The 16940-nt window shown below is 40.3% G+C and overlaps 1 protein-coding gene across 2 annotated transcripts in view; it reads left to right on the top strand.

The window, feature by feature from the left end:
* The first annotated feature begins 2725 nt into the window (after nucleotides 1–2725).
* Nucleotides 2726–16940, top strand: part of LOC121445592 (androgen receptor-like) — a 110242-nt gene continuing 96027 nt past the window's right edge. The window contains exons 1-2 of one of the 2 annotated variants that reach the window (XM_041647738.1): nucleotides 2726–4352; nucleotides 12385–12396. In XM_041647738.1, the coding sequence (XP_041503672.1) occupies nucleotides 2809–4352; nucleotides 12385–12396 (1556 nt within the window). In that variant the 5' untranslated portion in view covers nucleotides 2726–2808. The remainder of the gene's footprint in view (nucleotides 4353–12384; nucleotides 12397–16940) is intronic. The other variant, XM_041647739.1, reaches the window with a different exon arrangement.

The following is a 16940-nucleotide window of genomic DNA, read 5'->3' as shown; positions in this document are numbered from 1 at the left end:
TTAAAATAGTGAAAAATCTTTGGTAGATATGAAATTGTCATGACTATCCAAATAAAGTCTTCAAAATACCTGTGCATTTCAGCGCAGTACACGACTGAAAATGAGCCATTTTTCAGTTTGACAAATTTTTAACAACTTTGATTTTTGCCTTAAGGAGTGATTTATGAGAGTAAGAAAGAAAAAACAATACAGTACGGGCAACAAGGCCTCAACTGGTACAATCTCAGCAGATAATTTTTCACCTGGGACGGTGGAAGCACTCCCAGGTCATTTTGTCCTAAGAGATTACTTTACGACTATTTCGACTATTTCTCAAGAGCTGTGGGGCTGCTGAGAGTACAGCTAATGCAGCAAAAGAATGGAGAGCGGCTTTCCATTCTGTTCGTAGAAAAGGTCTGACAGTGCCCTTGCCTCACTTGTTCACAGGGGCCATGGAGTTGATCATCTACCCTTCTTTTCCCTGCTGAGGTTTGAATTAACTCATCTGGCCAAGAGGAATCTCTCAGTACAAAGGATAGCGCCTTACCCTCACCCTACAACCTTATATATGTGGAAATATCAAGTGGGATTGTGGTGTCCACCAGCCCCACGATTTGGGAAGCTGGATCAGAAGGATCATGAGTTCAAGACTTTTCTGTTGTTAATCAAACAAACAAAACTGTCTCCAAAGAGAGATAAAATCTTAACAAACAAAACTCAAAAATAAAAAAAAAGCCAATTACAATGTTTCAAAAAAAAAAAAAAAACTGCCTGTGCCTTCTGGGACAGAGACCTTGTCCAGATCCAGAGTTAGACGCTATTTTCAAAGGAAAGGGGGTTGGATCTACAGCCGGTCTATAAGAAAACCTGTGTAGGTCTACCCTCTACCTTTCTATTGCTCACTTGCCCGTACATTTGGAGTGTTCATCACCTTCACTTCCGCCTGTCTATCAACCCTCCGTAGCAATTTCTCTATGTAGGATGGTATTCAGGAGCAAACAATTTGGAAATCTCAAGGCATCTTTATACAAACAAAACTTTGGACAAATCCAAAGGTGCATTTGTGCAGGGCAAGTGTTTCTGACATTTGGGTTTGCACACTTGTCTGAATGATTTTCATTTTGTTTTGCTTTGCCTTTGCAAGTTTGGAGAAGAGAAGTGAACAGCGTCAGTTACAGGCAATTCCCAATAGGAAGAAGGGCAGTAAATGAACCAGAAATGACCTTTGGTTCCTTAGGCCCAGAGTTCCCAGAGCAAATGGCATAGTGTCAAGAATTCCTATCTACCTTACTGGGGAGTCTCAAAGGTTTCAGCAAGTGTTAGCTTGGCTGCCTTTTGTTCTGTAATTTGTTGGGACTCCCCCTTCTGCTTGTCTGGGTAGCGCCTGGAAAGAACCCCTAACTGCTACTGGTAGCTGGTACTTCTAGTGCCCCTTCCTCCTTCTCCCAACTACAAGAATCTGTTTTGGGATTGGGTTTAGGAAGGAATGAAATCCGGCCTGTGCTAGCCTTCTACAGAGTCGGTAGACTTGTCTGTTAAAAATCACTCCAAGTTAAAGCTTCTAGTCTGAAGCCCAAAACCTGACTCCCGAAAAACAAGGGTATTTGGGGAAGGAGGGTCTTTGGAGGCTACAGCGAGTCACTCCCGCCTTCACCCATACTACACAAGCACTTCGTACTTTAAAGCCACCCTGCGCTGGCTTGCGGTGAGAGGAGGGGAGAAAGGAAAGGGGAGGGGAGGGGAGAGAGAAAGGAGGTGGGAAGATAGGGAGGCCGGCCCGCGGGGGCGGGACCGACTCACAAACTGTTGCGTTCGCTTTCCACCTCTCAGCGCCCCCTCAGAGTCCCTGGGAGCCAGCCTGCTGGGAGAACCGGAGGGTCCGGAGCTAACCTGGAGGCTGAGAGGGCATCAGACGGGAAAAGACTGAGCTAGACACTCCAGTGCCATACGGAAGCTGAAGAGACACACCACACCAGCCCCAGCTCACTGACGGCCGACGCCTGTTGCAGCGCGGCGGCTTCGAAGCCGCCGCCCCACTGCTGCCCTTTCCTCTTCGGTGAAGTTTGTAAAAGCTGCGGGGGACTCAGAGGAAGTGAAGAAAGTGTCGGGTAGGACTACTGCTGCCTTTTCCTCCTCCCCTCTACCCCCTACCCCCTCCTGGGTCCCCTCTCCAGGAGCTGACTAGGCAGGCTTCCTGGCCAACCCTCTCCCCTACACCCCCAGCTCTGCCAGCCAGTTTGCACAGAGGTAACTCCCTTTGGCTGAGAGCAGGCGAGCTTGTTGCAAGGAAGGCTTTTGGGAGCACAGAGACTGAGGAGCAACAGCACTCCCGGAGAACCCCGGATTCCAGGTTCTCTCCCTGCACCTCCTCCTGCCAGCCCCTTACCCTGTGTTGGGAGCTAAAAATCAAAAGATGAAAAGGCAATCAGGGCTTCAGTAGTCGAAAGCAAAACAAAAGCTAAAAGAAGCCAAAAAGAAAAGAGGCCAAATCTTATTTGCACCTGCTTCAGTGGACACTGAATCTGCAAGGAGAGGATTTTCCTTTCCTCTCGTCAAGCTTTGAACATCTTTTAATCTGTTCTTCAAGTATTTAGGGACAGACTGTGGAACTAGCTGGGCAGATCCTGTCTAGCGCTTGCCTTGCTTTACAAGATACTTTGAGACTATCTGTGCGCTTTTTTTTTCCTCCTGCAAGTTTTCTTCCCTGGAGCTTCCCGCAGGTGGGCAGCTAGCTGCAGCTACTACATCATCAGTCAGTTGAACTCTTTAGAGCAAGAAACAAGGAGGCAGGATAAGGGAATTCAGTGGAAGATACAGGCAAGCTCAAGGATGGAGGTGCAGTTAGGACCGGGAAGGGTCTACCCACGGCCCCCATCTAAAACCTATCGAGGAGCTTTCCAGAATCTGTTCCAGAACGTGCGCGAAGCTATCCAGAACCCGGGCCCCAGGCACCCTGAAGCCGCAAGCACAGCACCTCCCGGTGCCTGTTTGCAGCAGCAGCAAGAAACTAGCCCCCAGCAGCGGAGGCGGCAACAGCTTGGCCAGGATGGCTCTCCCCAAGCCCACATCAGAGGCCCCACAGGCTACCTGGCCCTGGAGGAAGAACAGCAACCTTCACAGCAGCACTCAGCCTCCGAGGGCCACCCTGAGAGCGGCTGCCTCCCAGAGCCTGGGACTGCTACAGCTCCTGGCAAGGGGCTGCTGCAGCAGCCACCAGCTCCTCCAGATGAGGATGACTCAGCTGCCCCATCCACGTTGTCCCTGCTGGGCCCCACTTTCCCAGGCTTAAGCAGCTGCTCCGCGGGCATTAAAGACATCCTGAGCGACGCCGGCACCATGCAACTTCTTCAGCAGCAGCAGCAGCACCAGCACCAGCAACAGCAGCAGGAGGTAATATCTGAAGGCAGTGGCACCAGTGTGAGAGCAAAGGAGGCCACTGGGGTTCCCTCTTCCTCCAAGGATAGTTACCTAGGGGGCAATTCGACCATATCTGACAGTGCCAAGGAGTTGTGTAAAGCAGTGTCTGTGTCCATGGGACTGGGTGTGGAAGCATTGGAACATCTGAGTCCCGGGGAACAGCTTCGGGGAGATTGCATGTACGCGTCGCTCCTGGGAGGTCCACCCGCGGTGGTGCGTCCTGCTCCTTGTGCGCCACTGGCCGAATGCAAAGGTCTTCCCCTGGACGAGGGCCCGGGCAAAGGCACTGAAGAGACTGCTGAGTATTCCTCTTTCAAGGGAGGTTACGCCAGAGGGCTGGAAAGCGAGAGCTTGGTCTGTTCTGGCAGCGGTGAAGCAGGTAGTTCTGGGACACTTGAGATCCCGTCCACTCTGTCTCTGTATAAATCCGGAGTGGTGGATGAGGCAGCAGCATACCAGAATCGCGACTACTACAACTTTCCACTGGCTCTGACCGGGCCCCCGCACCCCCAGCCCCCGACCCATCCACACGCCCGCATCAAGCTGGAGAACCCTCTGGACTATGGCAGCGCCTGGGCTGCTGCGGCCGCGGCGCAATGCCGCTATGGAGACTTGGCTAGCCTGCACGGAGGGAGTGCAGTCGGGCCCAGCACCGGATCGCCCCCAGCCACCGCCTCTTCTTCCTGGCACACTCTCTTCACAACTGAAGAAGGTCAATTATATGGGCCAGGCGGCGGGGGTGGCAGTAGCAGCCCGAGCGAGGCAGGGCCTGTAGTTCCCTATGGCTACACTCATCCCCCTCAGGGGCTGGTGAGTCAGGAGGGTGACTTCTCTGCCTCCGAAGTGTGGTACCCCACTGGAGTGGTGAACAGAGTACCCTATCCCAGTTCCAGCTGCGTCAAAAGTGAGATGGGACCTTGGATGGAGAACTACTCTGGACCTTATGGGGACATGCGGTAAGTTTCTCCTAAAATTGCCTACTTTTGACAAAGGGCACAGAGCAGCAGTTAGCGTTTTGGGGATCTAGGCAATCCCGCCCAAGGGAACACTCCGAGGGCTTCTAAAAGAGCTCGGTTCAGTTCTATAGGAGGGACTGTCCTACATCTGGAGCCCTCCTGGGGGCTGTCCTCTTGTGAAATGTTCCACCGAAGTCCAGGAATCTTTGTTGCGCTTCTGGGTGCTAATTGGTGCCCTTCGAGATTCCCCTACACTCCCCCCACCACCACCCAAATGTCTAAATCCCTCATTCAAATCTTTCTGATATTCCAAGTACTAATGTTTCCAAACTTAAATCCAATTGCATTAGCCATTTTCAGAAATGACGCTCATAAGTCCTTCACTATTTCCCCCTTTTTTCCTCAAAGTTCTAGAAACACGATCAAAAACGTGGCCAGTTGGGTCTGTTAGTATTCACCCTCTTGTCAGTGCACGGTCTTGGCATAATAAAAGGAAAATAAAAAGCAAAAACAAAAACCAATTTCGGGCCCATATCCTTCAAAGAGAGAAATTCTCAGAGAAAGAAAAGCCGCCGCGTCTAGTTAGTTGCTAAGGGTCCCGGTGTGAAAGAGTGCAATTTCTTCCCTGGAAACAACTTAACTGGCTGCTTAGAGAATTCAACAGGGCACTTTTAGAACAGGTAGATGGGGTAGCTTTCGTGGTAAACACTGGGCAAACTTTGCTCTCATGCATTTCTCAGCATTGGTTGACTGTTGGGAGTAATTGTGTGGGCGTTTTCTCCTTGGAAAGTGTTTTATTTTCTGTGTAGATTAGGACATATCAGAAGTCTCTATCTCATGCTTGCATTCGACCTTAAAAGAAAAGAATGTACCTTAAATGAATAATTTAACCAGTTTTGATTTTGACTCACAAGTGTTGCAAGCAAAACAAAACCGTAAACCATGCCCTGCGACTTGAGTGTGCTTGGAAATTTATACTGGGGATGGAGGAGGAAGGTACCTCATTATATTTTTCTTATCAAGGTTTGTATTCTATTTGGTTTTTAAAGTTTGTCTTACAGAACTTTCAAAGATTCATTGTATATCATTAAAAGTTTTTCAGTTAAGTTAGAGTGTTTATTTTTGTGATGAGTTTCACTGTGGAATAAAATATCTTCATTTTATGAGAATAGATTTACTTGGTATGGTTAATTATTTCTAGGCTTGTCAACTAAAGAACAGAGTCCCTCTTTTACTACAAACTTTCTTTGGTGGGAATGTCTAAAGTGTTTCCTAACTTAGCATGATGCTAAGGCTAGGCACCTGAGCCATCCCGTCTTCTGGATACCCCATCCTAACTTGCTCACTTAACAAGAAGGAAAGGAGTAGTTCTCTGTGTTTGTTTAAAATGTAGCTTTGAAAATTTAGCCTGAATTTCCACCAGGTGAAGAAAAACACTTCCTAGCATTTATATAGTGAGTATTCTGATTTTATCTCAGTTCTTAATGGGAGGGATATCTTCTCTATTAGGATGAGTATTATACTTTGAAGCCTCATTGATACTCTTTAAATTGTTGAGCTCAACTACTGAGAATTTACTAGAGTCAATGAAGTTCTGTCTAAGTGAGTCGAGTCGACAAACTCCATTTGTAAGATCTAGAAAAGTCATTTGAATCATTTTGTTGAAAATTAATCAGCTGATCTAATCAGCATGCATACAAACTCTAAAATGGAAATACTTTATTACTTTCTGTTGTTGCCCCCTGACTTTGCAGGCACAATTAGATGAAAGGCAAAGACTTTTTAAAGGCAAGCCCAGAGCTCATTCCCTCTAGATGGCATGCATTGTGTGCTGATTATGAGTTTCAAACCTCAAAATTCTGGAAGCGTCTCATAACTTTTTGGGCTCCTCCTTTTTTCAATTGTGTGTGATCATGAACATTATTAGTTCTACGAGAAAGATTTTTTTAACTTTTTTAACTTTTAACTGAAGCAGCAACATTTCTACCAAGCAGAAAGCAGAAGCTGAAGGTAGTCCTATTCTTTTTCTTTTTCTACTTAGTTTAGCATATGTTTTGAACAGAAGGAAAAATAAAAGTAATAGGTCATATTTACAAGCCTGATGATATTTTATGGCTCTGTTTTCTCTTGGAGATCAAACAAGACTACAACTTCGCACCACAATACTGTGGCAAACATTGATCTTTACAAATTAGATCCCTAAAGAGCCCATGCAAGAATTTGAATTGGGGTTTTGAGAAATTACTCAGAAGCAGAGTGAAAATTAACATTTTTTACTTTTTTGTTCTAGCATTCACAACAGGCATTATTTTAGTAGTGCTTTGGCACTGGTGAGTTTTGCCTGTTATTATTTTTTCTAAGTAGGGGATTTTATCATTTCTCATTTCATCTACATTCTCCTTCCTAGTTACCAAGGCATTTTTCCCAGCTGTCATATAAGGAGTGGGTTGCATGTTTTCTTAAGCAAAATTTTGCTTTAGGATCAATGATTTCTGCCTCTAAGCTTTCATAATCAATATACTTGAGAAGGAGTGTCTGTCCTCTATAGTCAGTAAACATACAGTGAGTTCTTCCTGAGTGCCACTCATCAGAACCTGATGTTAAATAGCCAAGTCAGTTGGCATCCCATTTGAAAGTAACCACAGAATGCAGCCATGGCAGGACCCTCTTGTGTAGGCTATCTCTCTCAGCTTGGTATTGTCAGTAGTAAACGTTTTCCATGCAGCTTAGAGATTTTCAACTGTAGATTTGGTTTGGGGTACTTTCCTGGCAGTGCTAATTTTACTTCAGAGTTTCATTCATTGAGCTGATACTAGGAAATAATATATTGAATTTACTGCCACATTAAATTTTCTTTGTTGTTTTTCCCTCACTGTTTTAATTTTTTCATATGATTTACATAAATCCTTTTAAAACAATTTTTTTTTCATCTCCTGATTTGTACACGTACAGTGGCCACTCTTGGTGGTATTCTTGGGTTGAACATGAACAATTTATTATTATTATTTATGGTGATATTATGATCATTGCTTTCATTTGGAGCTCTGTTTAAGCAAGGAAGAGAATGCAGATTAGATGGAACAAAGCAAGAGACTCTATAATCACATCTGAACTCAGGATACTGAAAAATAATAATAATGAAAAGCAAACAAAAAATTACCTTTTGTGATGTTTGTAAGGGCGTAAAAAGGAAATCTTTCCCCAGCCCCCAACTCTGCCATTTTTTCTTTGTCTGCAGCTTCCTCAAATGCTACCTATGCCTATTTCTCATTTTTTTTCACTCATTTCATGCCTTTGACATTGAAATATAAACTCTTTCTACCTCTCAGGATTTGTTTTCCTCATTGCACCTGTGGCATGCCCCTAAAGAATCTCTCTAATGAAAATGTGCCAGGTAGAAGATCAGATGAACCCAGTACTTCTCTTAAGAATAGATCTCAAGAAGGAACTGTAGAAAGAATAGCCTCATAGCAGGATATTTTACCTTGAGATTAGAGAAAGGATCAACAGTTGTTGGGGAACTCATGTGACAGAGCTTGCATAAATTGAAGATTTACTAAAGTATTTTGCCCCCATCCTGGATGAAATTGTGTATGTGTGTGTCTGTATCTGCATCTGTCTGTCTATAATATAATATAATATAATATAATATAATATAATATAATATATATACCATATATATATGGTACTGCCTTGTAATACTGGGATTTGGATCCAGGGCCCTATGCACTGAGCTATCTACACAGCCTATCTTAATCTGTGTCCTTTCCCCTCTGTTGGCCCTGTTGATATTCTCTAAGACACTGAGAATAATTATACTCTCCCTTTCCCAAAAACTGTCTGGATCAGTATCTATTCATCTTTTGTATATGTCTAGATCAGCACTCATCTTCAATGAGGGTGGTCAGGTAACATGCAAATGATCATTGGTAAACAAAAAAATTAGTTAGAAAATCACTATCCTTCAGTTACACTGTCAACACTTCATCAAGTTATGTGAAATTCATTATCCTTATGCTAAACACAGCATTGACTTTTAAATACTGACTTGTGAATTATTACACAATTACCCCCCTTTGCTGTCCTTTGTGGTATATAATTGTACATTTTTATGCATATCCAGTATTTTCCAGTTTATTCGCTAATACTCACATAACTTCAAGTAAGCCAGAAAGGATTAATGTTCTGTTAACTCTTTTGCTCATAGTCAGAGTATTTGAAAGTTACATTTTGTGTATCTGTTGACCGTTTGGGGAACCCTCTCTGAAGTAGAACACAAAGCTTCTGGAAGCTTCTTGCCAGACTCTAAAGTTTTAGATGTTAACTCAGTAAAGGTAGCATTTAGTGTTTTCATCACGGAGCTGAGAGGGCACAGATTATGGTTTGCAAACTCATGAATGATGTAGCTCTTCTCTCTCACACTGACTGCTGCAAGTCTTCCAGACACATCTGAGTTGAGAATGCCTCACTCAGATAAATTTATAACATTAAAGTGCTGTTAGTCAATAGATAATGTTGCCAACTTAGATTATGTAGTAGTACCAGAGTTCTATTTTGTCAACAACAGCTTAATTGAGACATGATTCACAATCCCTATAATTCACCTATGTAAAGTGCTTATTTCAGTGCTTTATAATAGTACTTCCTGCGTTATGGGTCCATTATCACAATCTGTTTTAAAACATTTTATTCACCTCCCTCAAAAACCTATGTGCTTGGTAGCAGTCACCCTTCTACCCTCCCCCAACTCTAATCTGCTCTTAGTCTCTATGGAGTTACTCATTCTGCCACTTCATATAAATAGAACCATGCAATACTAGTTCTTTTGTGACTAGGTTCTTTCCCCTGGAAATGGAATTATGGATGGTTGTGAGCCACCATGTGGGTAGCAGAAACCAAACAAGGGTCCTCTGCAAGAGTAACGAATGCTTCTAAACAAGGAGCTGTCTCTCCATCTCCCATGTACAATTTTTTTTTTTGTGAAAATATGGTTTCAGATATTTTGGGTAAATAATTAGTAATGGAAATACTATGATTTTAATCATATAAGAATATGCCAAGGTGTTTCAAAAGTGTCCACATTACTTTAGAACCCAAACAGAATTATATGAACACGATATTTTCGGTATATCTTGCTAACACTTATTATCAATTTTTATTTTATTTTATTGTGTATATGTGTCTGTGTGTGCATATATGCTCATGTGTGGTTATGCATCGAGGCCAGAAGAGGGCATCAAATCACATGGAAGAAGGTTATGAGCCACCTGATGTAGGTGCAGGATCAGAGATCACCTAGAAGCATAGCAAGTGCTCTTTAGAATTCAGCTGTCTCTCCAGGCCCATCATATTATTATTATTATTATTGGTGTTACTATTGTTTTCGAGTGAGTGTAACACAGCATCTCACTGTCATTTTAGTGTGTACTTTTCTAAGGACAATATTCAACATATTTTATGTATTTTGTCTGTTTTTATCTTTTTTATCAAAATGTCTATGCATATCTGTTGCTCATGTTTAGTTGGGTTGTCTTTTCGACATTGCATTATGAGTCCTTTAAAACATGTTTCGAGAAAAGTCCTTTCATGGGTTATGGTTTGTGGATATTTGTAACTTTCTTGACAGAACCCACTGAAGGAACAAATTTTAAAATTTGATAAAATTCAGTTTATCCACTTTTTTCATTTTGAATTTTTCTTTGAGTGTTTCATATTAAGAAGCTTTCCTTAATCTAAAACAGAAAGATATATCCCTATGTTTTCTTCTATGAGTTTTCCAGTTTTAGCTACTTATATTTAGACCCTAGATCATCATTGATTTAATTCTTATATATGTTGTGAAGTAGAAATCCAGTCCCATTTTTGTGCATGTAGGTATCCAGTTTTCTTGGAATTTATACGTCAGTCCTTTCCCATTTAGCTGTCTCAGAATTCTTTGTACAAATACGTTAACCAGGAATGTTATGTATTTCTTGACATTCAACTGTATTCACTGGTCTATATATCTTACTCATTTAATTTCTACATTATTTAGATTACTGTACATTTTTACTAAGTTTTGAAACTAGGTATGAGTCTTCCAACTCTGTTTTCAATATTGTCTTAGGTTCTTGAGATCCCTTGAACCTTGAATATTATTTGGTATAAACTTGTCAGTTCCTACACAGATCCACCTAGAATCTTGATAGAGACTGTGTCCAATATGCAAATAAATTTGGGGATTATTGCTCCCAAGTCTTATGATGAATAAATTTGCATTCTGTTTATACCCTCATTCAAAAACTTTTTTTTATTTTTCAGAATACAAAATTTGCATTTCTTTGGTCAAATTTCTATCTCAATATTTTATTCAGTACGAATATAATTTATTTTGGTTTTCTTTTCAAATTGTTCATTGCCAATTCTAAGAAATATAGGGAATTTTGAAATGTAGAGTTATACCTTGCAACTTTCCTTCATGTACCAGAAATGTGAATGCCTTATATGTTTAAATAGCAAGGGTTTGTTTTAGAGCCCTGATAAAATATTTCATCTGGTTTGGGTGAAGAAGCATCAGTTTTATCCAGCTTAGCTGTCAGTTAGAGCTAGTAATGTCACCCATTTCAAGTCTAGAAAGAGTGTAAGTATCAGCTAACAGATTTTGAAGTTAATTATTAGGAAGTGAGTGAGGAATAATTTTGACTGCTAAATACAAAAAAAATGTGTAAAAGTAACAGAGTCAAACTAGGCTGGAAAAGTCACCAGTTATACTTATTTTTTTCAATTTATAAAGATAGCCAAAATCATAATATTATGGTTTTATATAATGTCCACTAGAGAAAGTAAATGTTTTCACTTTTTATGATACATATGTATTTCTAGATGGGGAAGTGATATATTTCTACTCATTTAAAGTAGCCTCCCTTTTAGTGATGTACATCTCATCCAGGAAGCAATGACCTAGATGAGTAGTGAACTTTGACCTCATTAACATGCTAGCATCAGGTCATACATAATCAACTACTGTACCCTACTAATGGTCACTGAACTGCTAGTAACTGGGAAAAATGGATGGTCCTGTTTGATCAAATAGCTGGTTTTAAAAGATTGTCACCAATAAAGTTACTTTTTAAAAAGGAATTTATCAGATTTGGAATTTAGCTCAGTGATAAACTTCTTGGCTAGTAAGTGGGAGGTCCTAAAGTCTTTTCTCAGGACAAAAACAAGCCTCTGTCAATCATCCACTTTTCATCAAGCACCAGCATATGTAAGAAAGATGTACAGTTTTTGTTTTAAAGGAGACCCAACTGAGAGTTCTGTGGTCACAGCTTTCAAAGAACTTCAAAACAAAAGTAGCATAATGATACTGATATATAGAAATGGGGTATACATGAAATTTTAAATATCATTATTTAAAGAATTCCTGAGTCAGGGTAGGCGAATGGGTCAGCCAGTGGCTTCCTCTAATCCCTATGAAAACAAATGGAGACATGACTGAACTCAAGCAATTAGTTATAGGTCTTCATAGATATTTCAAACAATGAAGCCAGAGGTTGTAGTCTATTTCTATTTATTCAACATTAGCACTCCAGGCAAATTAATTACTAGTTTCTTCACAGTTTCTTGATTATGTCATTGTACTTGCTGAGAATATGTTTTTTACTGGAGATGTCTGAAGTAATATAAGTAATTAATTAAATTCAAGGTATTTAAAGAGTCTTAAGTGTGGGGTGAGAGTCCTGGAAAGACACCCAGGGTGGTGGTCAGAACAAGAGTAACTCTCCTGCTCTGAAGACTTCAGTTGACACAGAAGCTTGTTTTAAACCTCTAAATAACTGAATCTTTTCCCAGGGAAGCAAGGGATAACCACAAGTGAAACAATTCAAGGAATAAGAGAAAAAATAATAGGCCCACTATTGTACCATGAAGAATATTTTACTGGCTAGTCACTGTTGTGGTTCAAAAAGCTTTATAGCTAGGTAGGAATATTGATTGTTTTTCTGTCTTTTGTGCTTGCATGCTGCCTTTGGATACTACAAAAACTATTCTCCAGGGAGGCTTCCAGGTGAGTTCCAGCTCATTTCCTTCCAGTCCTGTGTCCAAAGTGTATGGTGTCTTCCCTAATAAGCTCTTATCTTAAGGTTCAGGGAGGCAATGAAGGGCAGTAGCAGTAGTCTGCATTGCTTTGGGAGTCTTCCATAAGGAAATACTCAAAGGGAAATTTCCCTTACTAAATCTATTGTTCTTGAGATGAACATTATCTGTCTATCCAAACCATCTATATCTCTATCTATATTAATATTTATTCATATATTTTGTTTTAACTAAGCTTATGAAATAATACATTTCACTATGTCGTTTTCAAATCTCCTCAGTGTATCTTTTCTTCCTTTATAGTACCTTTCTTCCTTGTTCTCCAGTTAAAGTAACCACACTCATTTTTTTCATTTTCCCTTTTCATTTTACATATGCCCTACTATTCTTTCTCTGCCTGTCTGTCTGTATGCATGAATCTATCTATCTATCTGTCTATCTATCTATCTATCTATCTATCTATCTATCTATCTATCTATCTCACCCTCTCAGCAGTTCTCAACCTGTGGGTCACCACTCCTTAAAGGGTTGAACAACCCTTTAACATGGGTCACCTAAGATCATCAGAAAACACATATATTTACATTACAATTCATAACAATAGCAAAATTACAGTTATGAAGTAGCAGGGAGAATATTTTTATGATCAGGGGTCACTACAGCATGAGAAACAGTATTAAAGGGTAGCAGCATTAAGAAGATTAAGAAACACTGCTCTAGAACATTTTCTCTACCCTCAGTAAATGGTCCCTATTTTACTTTCCTGACTTCTGGGGTTACTTCAGGGTTTATACTTAAATCTAAAGATTCAGAGTTAGAATTTACTTTCCAATTTCATCTAGGAAGCCAGTATTACTCTAGTTTCAAAATTCAGTAAGGGTAATCTTCAAAAGAAAACTATATGACAATATCCATGATGAACATAAACTCAAAAATACTCACTAAAATATTTCCAAACTGAATTAATGTATATAAGAAATATCCAACATGCCTTCATTATAAAAGTACTAAAGAGAATAGTTCTGGAAGGAGCATACCTCAATAACCAAAATCATCCTAATGGAGAAAAATGTAAAAAACAACATCAGAGTCAGGTGTACACCCTAAATATTTTTTTATGAATTAGGGATTTACTCTGAAAACAAAAGCGGCACAATATGATCTGGCTTACATTTTAGTAAAATTCTTTTTCATAGCATCTGTTACTTTTGGATACGTTGCACGTTTGTCTGGCAACGTATCTGTTATGATTTTTTAAAAATGTTGCAAGATCCCCAGTGGCAGTAGGCAGCAGAAATGCTGTAGGTCCCCAAATAGTGGTAGCAGGCCATGTGGCAGCAGGCAGCAGGCCCTAGGAGCAGCCAGTCCCAGGCTGCCTGTCCCCGAGTCAGTGGCTGGTCCCAGGCAAGGAGACACATGGTGGGGTGGCTGGTCCCAGCTAGCCCTGCAGTGTGAACAGGCAGGGTGGGTAGGAGGCACATGGACAGACACATTGTTAAGAATAAAATTGGATATTTATTACTTGGGGGGAAGGAGAAGAGGACAGAGAGAGAGAAAGGGGGGAGCGGAGAAATGGGGAGAGAGGCACAACCGAAGACAATCATAACAGTATCTCTGTGAAAAGGGGACTATGGAATAAAAGGGAAGCAGGGATCTGAGTCTACCACAGGTTCCAAAAGGGGGATGATGGTAGTTTAGACTAAGGTAGCCAAGGAAGTAAGAAATGGCTGGATTGGGATGTTTTCATGAGTCAGTAGTATTTATTGACAGATGGCATGTTTACTGTGAAAAAAGAAAGGAGACAATGATTAGCAAAATGGTGGCCTGAAAATGATGAAGAGTGTAGGTAGAAAAAGTGGAGGACATAGAAATCACAAGATTAATAAAATCTGTGCCTTCCAGTGAACTTTTTAGTTTCTTCTCATGCTTGTGTACAGACTTCAACTTTCCTGTTTTTCAGAGTTAAAGAATGATCTTACAGAGCACCATGGCTATCTGTTTTCTCTCCTCAACCTCCTTCAACTTTTATTTTATAGAAATCTCAAAAAGAGATAGAGGTTTTCTTTTGTATTCCAATTCAATGAATTGTTAAGGTGTGATTTTTTTTTTCAGGCCTTAATTAAGGGAAAGAGTGAGCCTTTTCTTCTTTTACAAACTTTAAAGAAGTAATTAAATAATAAGAAATTAAATAATGGTCAATACAAATAGACTGCTCTACCCAATAGAGCAAATACATTTTTGGATATTACAACAACATAGTTCTCTTCTGGAAAACATGAGTTTTAATTAAAGCTGGAACCTACAGGAAAGCTGAACAGAAATTTCCTGAAATCCTAGACGACTGGAGTACAAAGAATTTGGACAGCCTCTTTGCTAGCTGTACCACTTTATGGATGAAGTGCCTGAGGCAACATATACAAGACTGGCCAGGATTACACAGCAAACTTAGTGGCAACACCTACTCAGAATCTACTCTGCAGCTAAACTGTGTCTTATTTTCTTAGAAATGTTTACACTGGAATTCAATCTTCAGAATAAATAATTATAACAATAGCAATAACAGTAAAAGTATATATTACTTATCACTGGCAAAACCATGACGTTTGCATGGTTTAATAAATTTAATTCTTATTTCAACTTTCAGAAATAGGTGCTGGATTCTTATATAACATGTCTACATGTCACAGAAGTAGGAGTCGTAGAACCTGTGTGTCTCCCAGGACGTTTGGCTTCTAACTATAAAACATTTTTTAACCTTCTAGCACTGCCCATATGCACATGGGTATGGAAACTAAATAACATGCTTAATCTGACTGAACAGTTAAGCAAAAAAAAAAAAAAAGCCTGTGTCAGAATTCACTACATGTATGCAAATGGGTGTTATTCATATTACAGAAAGTTTTTAAATATAAAAGCATTATATCAGAACTTCAAACATTAAACAGTTTAGCTTAATATAAGCCAGTTTTTTTTAAATAAAGACTTTGATGAAGTAAGACACTTAAAGTCATATAGTAAGTAACAAAGTCAAACCTTGAACTTGAAACTCCGAGCTGACAGCACCCTTTCTACTCTATCACGCGGGCTCCCTTTCCGCAATCATTTGCCGTCTTTTATCCCCCTTCTATCTCATCCCGTTGATAGTAAAACGCTAATAAATGACTCCATCAACATGATTAGAAGGACAAGTGGTTGAATGAGCAGAACACAGCCATTTCAGAGATTGATAAAGTGAAATAAAACTTGGGAAAAGACAATACTGTGTGTAATTAATATTAAATAAGAAGGGAAATTTATTAGTATCACACAGTGTTATTTTCACCTTTCAAAGTCCAAATTGGTTGCACAGAATCCCTTAAGCCATGAATGTGGATGTCACATAGCATATTTGTTACCGTGGAAGTGGAAGCAAGCTGCTGCAAAAGTCTGCCTTGCTCAGTGTCTTCTTTGAAAGAAGGTGCAATCTTTCTGCTCATGCAAATGATAACCACTTAGCTATTTCTTCTGAAAATTGGAAGTGCCTGACTGATAGTGTCTTTCCAAACTTGTCAGATTGTGCCACAGCTTTGAAGCATGTCTAACTTCTAACACAAACTGAGAGGTGACAGAAAGATGGAAACATTTGGGGTTTACTATTTGGATGTAAAAAGGCCTCTAAAACATGTTTTATGTCTATTTATTCTGACTGTCTATCTTCCTCTTTCATCTTCACTTTAAAAAAACCAAGGTTAGCAACTTGTAGTCTGTGGGAGTTTCCAATTGTTCATATGAAATCTGTTTGATCAGCCGTTTAAATAAAAAAGAGCAAGTTAGACTGAGATATTTTTCTTAGCAATTATCTAATAATAGCACAAAAATCTTAGCCATGTTCATGTTTTTAGATGGTATGTTGTTTGCTTTAGAGGCTCGCTGAACCTCAGTGAGGTACTAGGCTGACTCAAAGTATGTCAGGTCAGATGTAGAAATGAACAGAGTGGTCTCTTCTCTGAGGGATCTCTCCCCTTCTGAGTTCAGCATTTTCCATCAGAGATGACCTCAGAGTTTCTGGGAAAAGACAAGATGGAGATTTTCAGAACTACAGTGAGAAAGGAAATGTTTTCCAAAGCACTCTCAGCCATTCCATCTAACCGAATTCCCATTCTTATCCCTTCTACTGTAGTGTGAGGCCATCTCAGGTTTCCTCTCTCCCTTGCTCTGCTGGTTTTTCATTCACACTGTATTCGTGCCACAAAACAGTACTAAAGTTCAGCTAAAACCTTTTTAGAATCTTTCTTTAAATATCCCTGAGATTTTATGTTCTTGACGACTGGACCTTATGTGACTTATCTCCCAATTCACAGTCTTTGTAACAAGGAAGCTTTATTGAACAATTATGTAATGCAGGATTAAAATTTCAGCTCCTTGGGCTGGAATAATAGAGCACTTGCCTAGCATAGGCAAGGCTATGGGTTCTAACCTTGGTGGTACACACCTAGTACACAACCCCCACATAGAATCAGCTCCTATGCACTGGTT

This window comes from Microtus oregoni, unplaced genomic scaffold, assembly GCF_018167655.1.
Source record: "Microtus oregoni isolate MIOR12 unplaced genomic scaffold, Mior012 000218F_ref0000313, whole genome shotgun sequence".
Classification (NCBI taxonomy): domain Eukaryota; kingdom Metazoa; phylum Chordata; class Mammalia; order Rodentia; family Cricetidae; genus Microtus; species Microtus oregoni.
The sequence above is the reverse complement of the archived record's forward strand: the minus strand, read 5'-3'. Positions and strand labels throughout refer to the sequence as shown.